The sequence below is a fragment of the Hemiscyllium ocellatum genome, chromosome 11, assembly GCF_020745735.1.
Source record: "Hemiscyllium ocellatum isolate sHemOce1 chromosome 11, sHemOce1.pat.X.cur, whole genome shotgun sequence".
NCBI lineage: Eukaryota > Metazoa > Chordata > Chondrichthyes > Orectolobiformes > Hemiscylliidae > Hemiscyllium > Hemiscyllium ocellatum.
This window is the reverse complement of record NC_083411.1, coordinates 13,936,589-13,952,428: the sequence shown is the minus strand read 5'-3', so window position 1 is coordinate 13,952,428 and position 15,840 is coordinate 13,936,589. Positions and strand designations below refer to the sequence as shown.

Genomic DNA, 15,840 nt, shown 5'->3' with positions numbered 1-15,840 from the left:
TTATCTGTGGGGTTTGCACGTTCTCCCTGTGTCTGCACATTTTCCTGAGTTTTGTTCCATAGTCTAAAGATGTGCATGTTAGGTGGATTGACTATGCTAAATTGCCCATTTTGTCCAGGGATATACAGGCTAGGTGGGTAGAATTAGGAAATGCAGGGTTAAAGGTTAGGGGGTTAAATGATGTCTTTCAGCGGTTGGTGTTGACTTGATGGGCTGAATGGTCTGCTTCCACACTGTAGGGACTATTTGATTGTGTGAACCTGTTCAAAGATGTTATGACACACCTTTGGATGTGGTTGGACTTGAACTTGGGCTTGGGCTTCCTCCAGTGTACTAGATGAGCCCCATACGGGGACTGAAGCTATTGCTGTCAAGATGTTGTTGATTGTGTAAAAGATGGCTACATGAATACAGGTGGGGCAGACTCATTGCATCAGTAATTGGGGACAACATTGCTGGGGATTGTCGAGTTAAGAGCACGACGTTTGTAATATTTCCCTGTTGTTAATAAATCTAAAACCTAAGTAACAATTGATTTTTGGACTCTCTCCTTCAACAACACCTGGTGCCTGGTCAAACTATGTTTCAAACTAGAATCTAACGATTCTGCTGGATATAGTTTTTCAAAAGGAAATGGCAACTTGCACATCCTACTTCAACAACTGCAGAGATTCTAATTCTAAAATTCCATCTCTAAAACTAAATCCAGGCGCACGGGGTTAACTGGGGATATTTAAAGTGGGGCTGAAAATGTGTTGCTGGAAAAGTGCAGCAGCTCAGGCAGCATCCAAGGAGGAGGAGAATCAACATGTCGGGCATGAGCCCTTCTTCAGGAATGAGGAAAGTGTGCCAAGCAGGCTAAGATAAAAGGTAGGGAGGAGGGACTTGGGGGAGGTGCATTGGAAGTGTGATAGGTGGAAGGAGGTTAAGGTGAGGGTGATAGGCTGGAGTGGGGGTGGGGGCGTAGAGGTCAGGAAGAAGATTTCAGGTTAGGAAGGTGGTGCTGAGTTCGAGGGTTGGGACTGAGACAAGATGGGGGGGAGGGGAAATGAGGAAACTGGAGAAATCTGAGTTTATCCCTTGTGGTTGGAGGGTTCCTAGGCGGAAGATGAGGCGCTCTTCCTCCAGCCGTCGTGTTGCTATGGTCTGGCAATGGAGGAGTCCAAGGACCTGCATGTCCTTGGCGGAGTGGGAGGGGGAGTTGAAGTGTTGAGCCACGGGGTGGTTGGGTTGGTTGGTCCGGGTGTCCCAGAGGTGTTCTCTGAAATGTTCCGCAAGTAGGCGGCCTATCTCCCCAATATAGGGGAGGCCACACCGGGTGCAGCGGATGCAGTAAATGATGTGTGAGGAGGTGCAGGTGAATTTGTGGCAGATATGGAAGGATCCCTTGGGGCCTTGGAGGGAAGTAAGGGGGGAGGTGTGGGCGCAAGTTTTGCATTTCTTGCGGTTGCAGTGGAAGGTACTGGGAGTGGAGGTTGGGTTGGTGGGGGATGTGGACCTGACAAGGGAGTCACGGAGGGCACCTATTCTCAAAGAAGAACAAAAAGCAAAGAAAATTCTAGCAAAGGAACAAGCCTTCGGCCCTCCAAGCCTGTGCTGATCCAAATTGTCTAACCAAACCTGATGCCTATTTTCTGAGGATCTGTATCCCTCTGCTCCCTGCCCATTCATGTATCTGTCTAGAGATATCATAAATAAGTGTATCGTGCCCACCTATACCACCTTTGCTGGCAACGTGTTCCAGGCACCCACCACCCTCTGCATAAAGAACTTTCCACACACATCTCCCTTAAACTTTTCCCCTCTCACCTTGAACTCATGACCCTTAGTAATTGAATGTCTTGATGCCTTTAGAGGGCGATGGTCACCAATGGAGGATACAATGTTTTACTTTCAGCTCCAAGTCCATTTTGATTTAGTCTTTTCACTCTCTCTCTATTTGCCCTTCACATTTGACACTTTGTATTGTCCATAATGGGCTTGACATCTAAACAGTGAATTGGCTACACAGATGATTTTACTGGCAGTGAATACTAGTTAATAAAAAAAAATGCAAAAGAAAATCATGGTAATTTTGGTGGTGGGAAGGTTGCTCAGATATGTGTGATGACACTTCAGAATGGAGAAAGGAAAAAAATGAGGGCATAAAGTTTCTGTTTTCCTAGGTTTCAAGCTCAAAGAACAAGATCCAAGTTGAATTTTGGCAAATAAAATGTTTATGGTGGGGTGTGGAAGGTGGTGGTGTGGAAATTGGGTTTGGTTTTCAAGTGCACAGACCTGCAATCTCCATGGGAGTCAGTCTCAATGTACGCATGTGTCTTTAACAAATGCCATCAGGATCTGTGATAATTTAGCATGCTACACTGGACTTGAACTTGAAGAACATCAAAGTGGTTGGCCTGTTCCAGCAGTCTTACACGGGTCTTTGCACCAAACTGAGGAGATGCCAAATATGTAGCTAACGTCAAGACCTTAAGGCACTGTACTGGAAATGGGATATTGGAAGACATGCTCTTACTTTTTAAGATGGTTCAAGCCTATAAATGCTGATACTCAGAAAGACATAGAATCCCTACAGTGTGGAAGCATGCCATTCGGCCCATCAAGTCCACACTGACCCTCTGAAAAGCATCCCATCCAGGACCACCCCTTGCCCTATCCCTTTAATGCTGCATTTCCCATGACTAACCCATTGAGCGTGCACCATCCCAGACACTATTGGCAATTTCCCATAGCCAATCCACCTAACCTGCATATCTTTGGACTGTGGGACGAAACCCACACAGACACAGGGAGAGTGTGCTAATTCCACCCAGTCAGAGAGTCACCCGAGGGTGGGATCAAAACTGGGTCCCTGTTGCTTTGAGGCAGTAGTGCTAACCACTGAGTCATCGTGCTGTCCTCCACTGAACCATCCTGTATACATAGTTATACTCATGCAGGGAATATATAAATGTAGCATTCTGATACAGTGAATAATTGGGAAAAAAATACACTACTTACTTTAGTCGCAAGGTGATTAGAGTATAAGAATAAAAAAAAAGCTTTGTTATAATTGTACAGCAGTTTGGTGAGACTACACACTGGAGTCCTTTATGCATTTCTGGTCTCCATACTAAAGGAACTACACACTTGCTTTGGACGTGGAAGTGAAGAGGTTCACTAGATTGATCCTTACGATGTGAAGGTTATCCTATAATGAGAGGCTGAGTAAATCAGGTTAATTTTCTTGGATGTGCAGAAGGAGAACAGACAATCTCATTAATACATATTCATTTCTGAAAGGGCATATTACTGAGACATTGCTTCCCCTGGTCACCAAATCCAGAGCAACGAAGCACCGTTTAAGGACTTGGGGAAGATTACTTAGGACTGAGATTAGGAGAACCAACTTCCCTCAATGAGTTATAAATCCTTGCAATTTTCTACAGGCAGTTGAGAATGTGCCATCATTGAATACATTTAAAGCTAAGATGGACAGAGGTTTACTCTCTTAGGGAACCAAGGAACATAGCAAGGAAGCCGGAATTGAAGCCCAAAATAAACCATGGTCATATTGAGTAGCAGAGCTGACTCAATGGGCCAAGCAGATTTCTCCTGTTCCCTTTTCCTAATGATCTGTACATGGATATCCATGGTCTACTGATAACTATGACTTAGTTGGAGGTTAGATTCAACAGTTATTGTTGATGCTTTGTTGTATTTACTCATGTAAGCACTCCTAAATGGGAGCGGTGTGAGGCTATTTTGTGAAAAACGGAAAAAAAAAGAGAGATGGACTATCCAACAATGTAATGCAACAATTTAGTGGATCCTTGTCTCCCAAGGTTGCACCTATGAGACAGCTCAGGTTCATGGCTTATTTTTAAGTGATCTCACTGATGGAATTTGGAATTGTCACTCAAGTGGCTGTGACTTTTTCTCCCCCAAAGATCTGCAAACCATCCTAAGTCAAGACATTGTTCAAACACAATCATTTTTCCTTATCCTTAGTGCAGAAACAGAAAGGGAAAGAAAATGTCAAAATCGAGGGAGTAGAGTAGTTCAAAATGCTTGACGTATATTTTCACACAAATCTGATAACAAATCTTTAACTGAATTCTGGGCAACTCTTTTTTTTATTATATTCAATCAAGCTTGCTAATTCTGAAAAATGCCACAGAGGTTCTGTTATTTCACTGAAGGTGACCCAATAAATGCAATTTATTTGGCTGAGCTTGAAGCGGTCCATATGGAAGAGTTCGCTTTTCTGTATGGATTTGGCTGACAGTTATGGGTTTTTGTTGTGGTTCTGTTCACCACAACAATGAGCACCTGAGCTACAAATCTTCTCACAAGTTATGGGTTTTGCAATGCAAAGAAACTGAAGTCTATTCAGCCAAGTTACTTTCTTTTTCTGCAACAACGCAGGAAATTCTTCCAAAGTTTAGCTGCAAAGTGTTCCAATTTTTTCCCAGTACTGGGGAAAATAAGTGTAGTGAAGTCACCAATGTCTGGCTTGAAGTGGCTTGTTCTCATTCCAGGGAATCTCATAGGGTGGGCTTTCCAATAAATGATAAAACACATAATTTGTCTGAAAAGCAGCTGACTATTAGCTAGTATGAAACTCAAACATACTTTGATGCAACTAGCAATTAAATGCACCAATAATACTATATTTTACAAAGTAAACTTAAGGAAGAGACCAAGGACCTAGGGATCTAATTATTAGTATGTGAAAGGAAACAGTAATCTGAGCAAAGATTTGAATAAAAAGTCATTGAATTTTATCATGATCACAACATTTAGATTATGAAGGGGGCCTTTAAGGAAAACAAAGCTCTTGAATATATACTGTAAGGCCTGAGACCTAACTGTTTGTTACTTTATATATCTGTTAACAGAAATGATCAATACATAAACAAGTTTACATCTAGTTATAAGTATCTAAAATATAAAACAATTCAAAATCTAACAACTAATGTACAGTTGATTTTGTTTTATTTGTAAAAGTGCAATTTCCAATTCAGATTGGTAAAATGCAGACACCACTGAGGCTTCATGCGATTTCAAAAAAATAAATTCGTAGTTAGCTAAAACAAAATGATTATAGTGCAAAGAATAGACAGATAAATCCTGATTGATATAATGGAATAGCTTTGGAATTCCCGCTTGAACATCTCTGTTGCCCTTAGTTTTCCTTCTTTCATGGGATATGGGTGTTGTTGGCAATGCCAGCATTTGTTGTCCATGTGTAATTACCCTTGAACTGTGTAACTTACGAGGTCATGTCAAAAGGCAGTTAATCATCAACTGCTTTACAGTGGGTCTAGAGGCATGTGGATGGTAGATCAAAATATTATTGCAGATTTCCTTTGCAGAAGAACCACTGCCCTTTACAACAACTGATGTTGCTTGCATGGCCACCACCAATACTAGCTTTCCATTCCTTTATGTTTAGTCTTTGACCAACGACTTTCTGTCTCAGCAGCGTCAATTTTTGTCATTGTTTGATTCTGTTCCATTGGAGCAGCTAGAGATGTTTAATGTAAAGTATGCTGTAAAATGTAAAATGCATTTGTTGTTATTTGTTATATATTTTGAATTGCCTGAAAAATTCATCACTTGCTCATCTCTCAGCAGCTCATGATGTAGAACTGATGGACCAACTATGGTTTTAAAAGTAGCAGATAATATCAGAGGTGACTGTTGCAAATGAATTTGCTGTGCTGCAAACTTTTGGGACATGATTTCAACTTCTTTGAAGCCACCACCGCCAAGTATCCAGGCTGAATCTGTTGAACAGATGGAAATCATCTTGACCCTTATGATAGATGCAATTGGGGTGAGTTGCCAGCATTAGGAATGCATTGGGAACATGGTTTACTTTTTAAAAAGAGCAACAAATATCTTTCATACAATCCCTAAAGTGTGGACACAGGCCATTCAGCTCATCAGTGCACACTGACCCTCTGAAGAGCACCCTACACAGACCACTCCCTATCCATGTAACCCTGCACGTCTCCTGGCCAACCTACCTGAGCCTGCACATGTCTGGACCCTACATAGAACACAGAATATTACAGCGCAGTACAGGCCCTTTGGCCCTCGATGTTGCACTGACCTGTCATACCAATCTGAAGCCCATCTAACCTACACTATTCCATGTACGTCCATATGCTTGTCCAATGACGACTTAAATGCGCTTAAAGTTGGTGAATCTACTGCCGTTGCAGGCAAAGCATTCCATACCCCTACTACTTTCTGAGTAAAGAAACTACCTCTGACATCTGTCCTATATCACCCCTCAATTTAAAGCTATGCCCCCTCTTGCTCGCCGTCAGCATACTTGGAAAAAGGCTCTCCCTGTCAACCCTATCTAACCCTCTGATTATCTTATATGTCTCTATTAAGTCACCTCTCAAACTTCTTCTCTCCAGCCTCAAGTCACTCAGCCTTTCCTCGTAAGATCTTCCGCCCACACCAAGCAACATCCTAGTAAATCTCCTCTGCACCCTTTCCAAAGCTTCCACATCCTTCTGATAATGTGGTGACCAGAACTGTACACAATACTCCAAGTCCGGACACCAGAGTTTTGTGCAGCTGTAGCATAACCTCATGGTTTCAGAACTTGGTCCCTCTATTAAGAAAAGCTAAAACACTGTATGCCTTCTTAACAACCCTGTCAACCTGGGTGACAACTTTCAAGGATCTGTGTACATGGACACCGAGATCTCTCTCCTCATCTACACTACCAAGAATCTTACTATTAGCCCAGTACTTGCATTCCAGTTACTCTGACCAAAGTGAATCACCTCACACTTGTCCGCATTAAATGCCATTTGCCACCTCTCAGCCCAGCTCAGCAGCTTTTCTATGTCTCTCTGTAACCTGCAACATCCTTCGTCACTATCTACAACTTCACCAACCTTAGTGTCGTCTGCAAATTTACTAACCCATCCTTCTACGCCCTCATCCAGGTCGTTTATAAAAATGACGAACAGCAGTGGACCCAACACCGACCCTTGCGGTACACCACTGGTAACTGGACTCCAGGATGAACATTTCCCATCAACCACCACCCTCTGTCTTCTTTCAGCAGCCAATTACTGATCCAAACTGCTATATCTCCCACAATCCCATTCCTCCGCATTTTGTACAATAGCCTACTGTGGGGAACCTTATTGAATGCCTTGCTGAAATCCATATACACCACATCAACCAGTTTACTCTCATCTACCTGTTTGGTCATCTTCTCAAAGAACTCAATAAGGTTTGTGAGGCACAGCCTACCCTTCACATAACTGTACTGACCATCCCAAATCAAATTATTCTTTTCTAGATGATTATAAATCCTATCTCTTATAAACGTTTCCAACACTTTGCCAAGAACTGAAGTAAGGCTCACTGGTCTATAATTACCAGGGTTGTCTCTATTCCCCTTTTTGAACAGGGGAACCACATTTGCTATCCTCCAGTCCTCTGGCACTATTCCTGTAGACAATGACGATTGAAAGATCAAAGCCAAAGGCTCGGCAATCTCCTCGCTGGCTTCCCAGAGGATCCTAGAATAAATCCCGTCCGGCCCAGGGGACTTATCTATTTTCACACTCTGCAGGATTTCTAATACCTCTTCCTTGTGAACCACAATCCCACCTTGACTAGTAGCCTGTATCTCAGTATTCTCCTCGACAAAATTATCATTTTCTAGAGTGAATACTGTTGAAAAATATTCACTTAGTGCTTCCCCTATCTCCTCGGTCTCCACACACAATTTCCCACTACTTTCTTTGATTGACCCTAATCTTACTCTCGTCATTCTTTTATTCCTTAAATACCTATAGAAAGCCTTAGGGTTTACCCTGATCCTATCCGCCAACAACTTCTCATGTCTCCTCCTGGCTCTTCTGAACTCTTTCTTTAGGTCTTTCCTGGCTGCCTTGTAACCCTCAAGCGCACTAACTGAGCTTTCACTTCTCATCCTAACATAAGCCTTCTTCTTCCTCTTGACCAGAGATTCCACTTCCTTCGTAAACCACGGCTCCCATGCTCTACAGCTTCCTCCCTGCCTGACAGGTACATACTTATCTAGGACACTCAAGAGCGTTTCCTTGAATAAGCTCCACATTTCTAATATGCCCATCGCCTGCAGTTTCCTTCCCCATCCTATGCTTCCTAAATCTTGCCTTTCCCCCAGCTGTAACTCTTGCCCAGTGGTATATACCTATCCCTTTCTATCACTAAAGTATACATAACAGAATTGTGATCGCTATCACCAAAGTGCTCACTTATTTCCAAGTCTAACACCTGGCCGGGCTCATTACCCAGCACCAAATCTAATGTGGCTTCGTCCCTTGTTGGGCTGTCTACATACTGTGTCAGGAAGCCCTCCTGCTCACACTGGACAAATCCATCTGACCCATCTTTAGAACTCGTACTATAGTGTTCCCAGTCAATATATGAAAAGTTGAAGTCCCCCATGACAACTACCCTATCTCTCTCACTCCTATCGAGAATCATCTTTGCTATCCTTTCCTCTACATCTCTGGAACTATTCGGAGGCCTCTCCTTTCCTGTTTCTAACCTCAGCCCATATTACCTCAGTTGACGAGTCCCCAAACATCCCTTCTGCAACTGTAATACTGTCCTTGACCAACAATGCCACACCTCCCCCTCTTTTACCATCTTCTCTGATCTTACTGGCAATTTAGCATGACCAATCCACCTAACCTGAACATCTTTGAATTGTGGGAGGAAACCCACACAGAAACGGGGAGAATTTGTAAACTCCACATAGTCACCTGAAGCTGGAATTGAACAGAGTCCCTGGTGCTGTGAGGCAGCAGTGCTAACCACAGAGGCACTATGTCACCTCAAAAAATGCTTTAAAAATCGTAAAATAAAAAATAACGATTATTCTCAATAGGATTGACTGGTATAACATTTTGACAGTGGACTGCAACATGTTAAAACACTCATCACGTTTTTGTCCAATATAAGACCAAGCCTGGGTGACATGGGCAAGTTGAGCGGAAGGGCTTGTTTTCATGCTGTAGCTCTCTACGACTCTAAGAACTCTGTGACAATTTCATAGAATCCCTACAGCGTGGAAACAGGCCTTTCAGCCTAAAGGTCCACATCGACCCCCCCCAAAGAGTATCCCATCCAAACTCATTCCCCATTACTCTACATCTACCCTTAACCTAAACATCCCTGCACACTATGAGCAATTTAGCATGGCCAATTCACCTAATCTGCACATTTTTGGACTATGGGAGGAAACTGGAGCACCCAAAGGAAACCCACACAGACACAGGGAGAATGTGCAAACTCCACACAGATTTGATTTGTTACACTCTATCAGTTTGATAAATCAATGTATTTAGTGCAGTAAATTTATACACGTTATGTCCATCTCTTTAACACAAAGGCAAAATTTCGATCCACTAAGAGTCAGGATTATGAGTGATGTTTAGGAAATGCAGCTGAAGCTACAACCAGATCGGCCATTAAATTGTTGATGGGTGGAACAGGATTGAAGGGCCAAATGGCCTATTCCTTCTCCTAGAGCTTGCGTTTGCGTACACAGATAAGTCTGGATCAGCTGCCAGTAAGGTATATTGGACTACAAACTACAATCTGACACAACACACAACCATATAGGAAAGCACTAACATATTCGTTAAAGATCATATTCAGGAGACAACTTGAAAGCTAGCACTATGCACAATTTGAAGAATATATATTTTACCACCTCCAGTTAAATGGCACACATTGGGAAATCAGAGGCAGAACTCTGCTACACTCTATGGCCTGGTCCCATTGGAGGGGAAGTACTGTATAAACATGCACAAGTACCGAAAATCAAGATCCCACTCTGCTCCCGGCTCTGTTTGCTCATGCAATGCCGGATATAAGACCTTTTTATTGCATTTAGAGACAGGTGAATGGGTTCCTTAATGTGCTGGTGCCATGAAGAAAACCAATGGGCAAGTGGAGAAAGGAAACCTTCTTGGAGACAAGTTCTTAAATTCTAGATGGCTCATTCACCACTGAATTAGTATCTTACAGACAAACATGATCCCACTGTGGAAACAGGTGATCCTATCCCCCGTGTGTAAATGACCCTCGATATTAACAATATCACCAAGGACAGCAAGGGTGGCAGAAACGCCAACCTCCTTCTGCAACAGTATGATGCTTAGATTCAACCCAACCACTTAACATAGAAAATAGGATCAGAATTAGGCCATTTGGCCCTAAAAGTTTGCTCCACCATTCAATATGTGCATGGCTGATCATCCCACTCAGTACTTTGTTCCTGCTTCAGCCCCATACCCTTTGATCCCTTTAACCCTAAGAACTATATCTAACTCCTTCTTGAAAATATTCAATGTTTGGACCTCAACTGCTTTCTGTGGTAGAAGATTCCACAGGCTCATCACTCATGGAGAAATTCCTCCCCATCTCAGTCCTAAATGGCCTACCCATTTAAGATTGCGACTCCCTGGTTCTGGATTTTCTGGTCATTGGGAACACCATGCATTTACCCCTCTAGTCCTGTTCGAATTGTATAGGATTCTGCAAGATTCCTCCCTCATTTTTCCAAACTCCAGTGAACATTGCCCGAAACGTTCCAGTCTCTCTTCACATGCCAGTCCTGCCATCCCAGGACTAACTGTAACCTAAATCGTAAACGACGACCAATTTATTAGTAGCCAGTGACAGTTTGACAGATTTGCAGGACCAGGCTGATGCTCATTGTGCAAGCCCACCCCCCACCAACACACACACACACACACACACACACACCTCCTTTCTTCACATCAATCTGACAGTCTTGTCAATTCTCCAGAAATTAAAATGCCAGCCAACCCCCCAGGCATACTCAAATAAATAGTGCTGGGGAGGAAGGGTTAAAAGCAGTAATTGGGAGGAAGGGTTAAAAAGCTACTGATCCAGCATGGAGATTGGAGGAGAGAAGCAATGCCACACAACCTCCAAAAATATGTCCAACCAGAACTGGCGACCTGACAATTGGATTCAGATGCAAAAACCCAGAAATGGAAGAACTATGTGATGTCTCATTGTGCCAAATCTACACTCAAATCTGTTAGAATCATTAACAACTCCAACAATATTGGATAGATAGTTAGCATTTATGAATATGCAAATTTTATCAATGTCTGAAATTAATAAGCCACCTTAATTAAATGCAACTTCTCAGCACATTGCTTGTAAAAAAAAAATCCAACCTTATAGACTTGACCATAGGTCCCATTGCCAACCACTTCGACCAACTCAAATATCCCTGCAGGGTCCTGCAGAAAGGAAATCACATGTAAAACTAATGTTAAAACATGACCTTTGTTAACAAACATGGAACAAGTTTCCCAATCCCAGCTCATCAAAAGTTCCCTACCTCCACCTTCCCATTCAAATGGAAAAGGGAGTGAGCTCTCTAATAGCCCCCGCTATTAGAGAGAATGTTGAGAATTGTCTCCTGCAGGGTCACTCCTCAGCTACATCTATTCCCATACCCTGCAAACAAACCTCACCTGGACTGGCATGTGCTGGCATGAGGAGTCAGCCAGTTAATAATGAGAGGCGACGAGGTACAATAATCCGGACAAGTTAACTCTCTTGACTATGAGAGAGCACATTTAAAGGGAGTGAGAGTAAACGGACCGTCTCCTTGCAGTGTCAATCAGCCCCATTCATCAGGGAATGTTGAATCCGATATCGCTACTCCTATTTTGTCATCCACAGAACCCACTTACATCTTCCAGAAACAGATTCTGTTTCAAAAAAAAGAGACGAACTCCAGACTGCAAAATCAAAGTTAACCATCCAACTGTGTGAACTATTCAGTTAAAATTAACTCACCCGCAAAGAGGAAAGATGAATGTTATCGAGACTTCTCGCTGGAAAGTCCTTAGCCATTGTTGAGTCACTTTTAAACAATTAAAAATGTTCCTTGAAAACGACCAGAAAACTTTCCTTCCCTCCCCTGCACCTCCGTTAAACGCTGCAGAGTCACATCGGTGCTGTCAGTTCCCAATGTCTCGCCTCCTTCTCGTTTCTGGCCAGCTGCAGACTCACTAACAAACACAGGAAGCATCGACAATCCACCAAGCAACTACAACCCGGAAAACACTGTCAGAGGAAATGAACGGGGCTGAAGAAATCTTAACAGGAACACAAGAAAACACACACTCAGAACATTCACGACATCTTCCGAGAGAGAGAGAAGATCTGAAGGAACTGACGCAAGGAAATGCAACAGCACATTGTACCGAACTCAACAAGTCATGTGTGTCAGGGCAGGTGTAATTCGTCAGGCTAAGTTCCACTTATCTTACTGTCTCTCCCTCTTTCACACAATCTCTCGGTTGGTAAATGAACTGAAGTACTGACTGTACCTGAAAGGGATGGTTTAAACCGATTTCAAAAAATGGCAAGCTGAATCAGGAGACTAAAATAACAGAAGAATCCAATAAGAGGGTGCCCACTGCCCCATCTCCAGCTTTTAATATGATCCTGGCTGTTCCTCCCATGCACTGACTCTGTCTATATTTCCCATTGCCTCCAGTAAGCAGCCAACATAACAAAAGACCCCCACCCTGGTTATACTCTCCTACATCATCTTCCACTGGGTAAAAGACGTAAAAGTTTGAAAAAATGCACCAACAGATTTAAAAACAGCTTCTTCCCCGCTGTTATCAGACTTTTGAATGGACCTCTCATATATTAGAGTTGATCTAATATCGGCACGGTGGCACAGTGGTTAGCACTGCAGCCTCACAGCGCCAGAGACCCGGGTACAATTCCCGCCTCAGGCGACTGACTGTGTGGAGTTTGCACATTCTCCCCATGTCTGCGTGGGTTTCCTCCGGGTGCTCCAGTTTCCTCACACAAGTCCAAAGATGTGCGGGTCAGGTGAATTGGCCATGCTAAATTGCCCATAGTGTTAGGTAAGGGGTAAATGTAGGGGTATGGCTGGGTTGCACTTTGTCGGGTCGGTGTGGACTTGTTGGGCCGAAGGGCTTGTTTCTACACTGTAAGTAATCTAATCTTTCTCAGCACCTTCTCTGTAGCTGTGACACTACATTTTGCATTCTGTTCTATGAGGAGAAAGTGAGGACTGGAGATCTGAGTCAAGATTAGAGTGGTGCTGGAAAAGCACAACAGGTCAGGCAGCATCCGAGGAGCAGGAGAATAGACATTTCAGGCATTAACCCTTCATCAGGATGGCATTGACTCTCCTGCCCCTCGAATGCTACCTGACCTGCTGTGCTTTTCCAGCACCACACTCTCGATTCTGTTCTATGACCCTGATGTACTTATGTCAGGCATGATTTGCCTAGATAGCCCACAATACAATGTTTTTCACTGTATGTCGATACATGGGACAATAATCAAATTAAATCTGACATTCACCCCACCAACCTGATTCCCAATCTCCCAAGACTCCAAATACTTTATTAATCCCATCCTCCACATACACAAGCATTAACCATCCAAAGATGTCAAAGCTGGAGTTCCAAAGAACTATAACTTGTAGCTAAAAATACTCTCTTTATCTCAGAATTACATGGGGCTTTTCCCAGGACGTCTTACTTTGGTTTTGAGACTGGGAACACTTAATATACAGAAAGCAAAAGATTTGCATTCATATCACATCTTTTATGACTCCAGATTGTGGATGTCCCAGAGTGCATTGCTTTTGATGTGTAGTCACTTTTCACCTGTGGGAAATACAGCAGCTAGTAACTGCCTCAAATTGCAACGAGACGTTGACAGGATCATCTGTTTTATTTGTGGTGTCAATTGAGGGGTAAATATTGCCCAGAATGCCCAAGGCCAACTTACTGCTCTCTTCAAAATAGTGCCCTGGGATTGTTTGTGCCCATCTGCCAGGGCAGACAGAGGTTCAATGCCTTGTCTGAAGGATGGCATTTCTGATAGTGTGGTACTGAAGGATTTTGTGCTCAGGTGGTCAGTAATTAAACCTATATTGGAAAGAGACGGAGGGAGAGGCTGAGAATCATAGAATCCCCATAACATGGAAGCATACCATTCAGCCTATCAAGCCCGTACCAACACTTTGATGAGCATCCTATCTAGACCAACCCTCTACCATATTTCTTTAACCCTCCATTTCCCCATGGCTAACCCACCTAGCCTGCACATCCCTGGAAACTGAGGGCAATTTCCCATGGTCAATCCACCTAACCTGCACATTTTTGGATTCTGGGATGAAACCAGCGTACCCAAAGCCAACCCATGCAGACAAGGGGAGATTGTACAAACTCCACATAGATACAGTCATCCGAGGGTGGAATTGAATCCTCGTCCCTGGTGCTCTGAGGCCCATGTAAAGGGTGATAGTCATTGAGAATTCTATTCCCACAAAAAGCTAAGATATTGAGATAACATTAAAACTCAGTGTGAAAGAGACCTGACTGGGGTATAATCTCACCTAAAAACAAAGGAAATTGTTCAGAGCAGTTAAGGGGATAATTTTTCTCACTTTAAGGGTTGTAGTTTGTGAAAACACCCAAACCAGGAGTACTTGGTTAGAAGTATTTAAAGCTGGGAAAATTTAAGCTGTAGCTTGGTTCAGTTTCCAAATAAATAGACTTCATAAACTCACAGGCCGGGAACTGAAAAGGTGCAGTTAATCAAAACTTCAGATTGAACACGAAGGAATATTTCTCTGGATTTTGATAAACTGTAAAGTGAAGGTGTTCAAAGTTTGGGAGAAGATTTGTAGCTCGGGTGCTCGTTGTTGTGGTTCTGTTCATGGTTCCTGTGAAGCGCTTCACAGGAGGCTCCCAAGCACTGAGGATGTCACCTAGACAGGGGACGAAACATCTGCAACACAAATTCCCAGCTCGGCGAACAGAACCACAACAAAGTGAAGGTGTTGGAGAGTAGATAGAACTTTGTTTTGTTACAACATGGAGTAAACCCCTCTGCTAATTTAAACCTGACACACAGAGAAGCTCACCTCGTGCCATAAAATGTTACATTTTAAGAGGTAAAGAACTATCCCAGAGGTCACTATTCAAAGTAAAGATTAACAATTTTATTCTTTAAGTCTAAAAGAGAACATTAAACAATAATTTACAACTTCTTTCTCTTAAACCTATCTTTTATCTCCCATTCGACAATACTGGTCTGATAAAAATAACCCCAATTAAGATTTACAAAACAAAAATCACGTTTCAAAACCAGTCAGCTTGTTGATTCTCCTTTGCAGGTTTTCCTCTGTCGATTTTTCTCTAGGTTGGCTTTTGGTGTTCTGCTGCACAGATTTCTTGTGGACAGGTACCTTTCAGAGACTATTCGGCTAGAAATCTATACTTGTTAATGTTCTTAGCAGCTGTGCCCTAACTGTTCAAAATGCCTGGTTTTATACCCCAAAACATCGAATCATTTCATTGGTTTGATGTCATCAAAACATTAAATTCAAATTCAGTTGGAATTTGGTCTTTGGGGCATGATATAAACTGATTGACTGAATTTGAACTTGTTCTTGTTCTATGGCAATACAACTCCAACCATTTATTTCAACCAAGTGTGACATTTTTACCTTGTTCAGCACACTCTGTTCTTTCAGTCAGTCCTTGCCAGCTTCCTTTCTCTCTTAAAGTTACAGTACACACCTACACCTTCATAACAAAATGTTTCAAGTTGCGTTATATTTTGACAAAGGGTCAGTTAGACTCGAAACGTCAGCTCTTTTCTCTCCATACAGATGCTGCCAGACCTGCTGAGATTTTCCAGCATTTTCTCTTTTGGTTTGCATTATTTTTAGATGGTCTCGTTTGTTTAGTATTTCCTTTGAATTGTAAG

The 15,840-nt window shown here is 42.7% G+C and overlaps 1 protein-coding gene across 2 annotated transcripts in view; it reads right to left on the bottom strand.

The window, feature by feature from the left end:
* Positions 1-12,045, bottom strand: part of si:zfos-2326c3.2 (mitogen-activated protein kinase kinase kinase kinase 4) — a 290,366-nt gene extending 278,321 nt beyond the window's left edge. For both annotated transcript variants that reach the window (XM_060832025.1, XM_060832026.1), the window contains exons 1-2: positions 11,866-12,045; positions 11,235-11,300 (exon numbers count right to left, since the gene is read on the bottom strand). In XM_060832025.1, coding sequence (XP_060688008.1) covers positions 11,235-11,300; positions 11,866-11,922 — 123 coding nt within the window. In that variant the 5' untranslated portion in view covers positions 11,923-12,045. The remainder of the gene's footprint in view (positions 1-11,234; positions 11,301-11,865) is intronic.
* Positions 12,046-15,840: the final 3,795 nt, after the last annotated feature.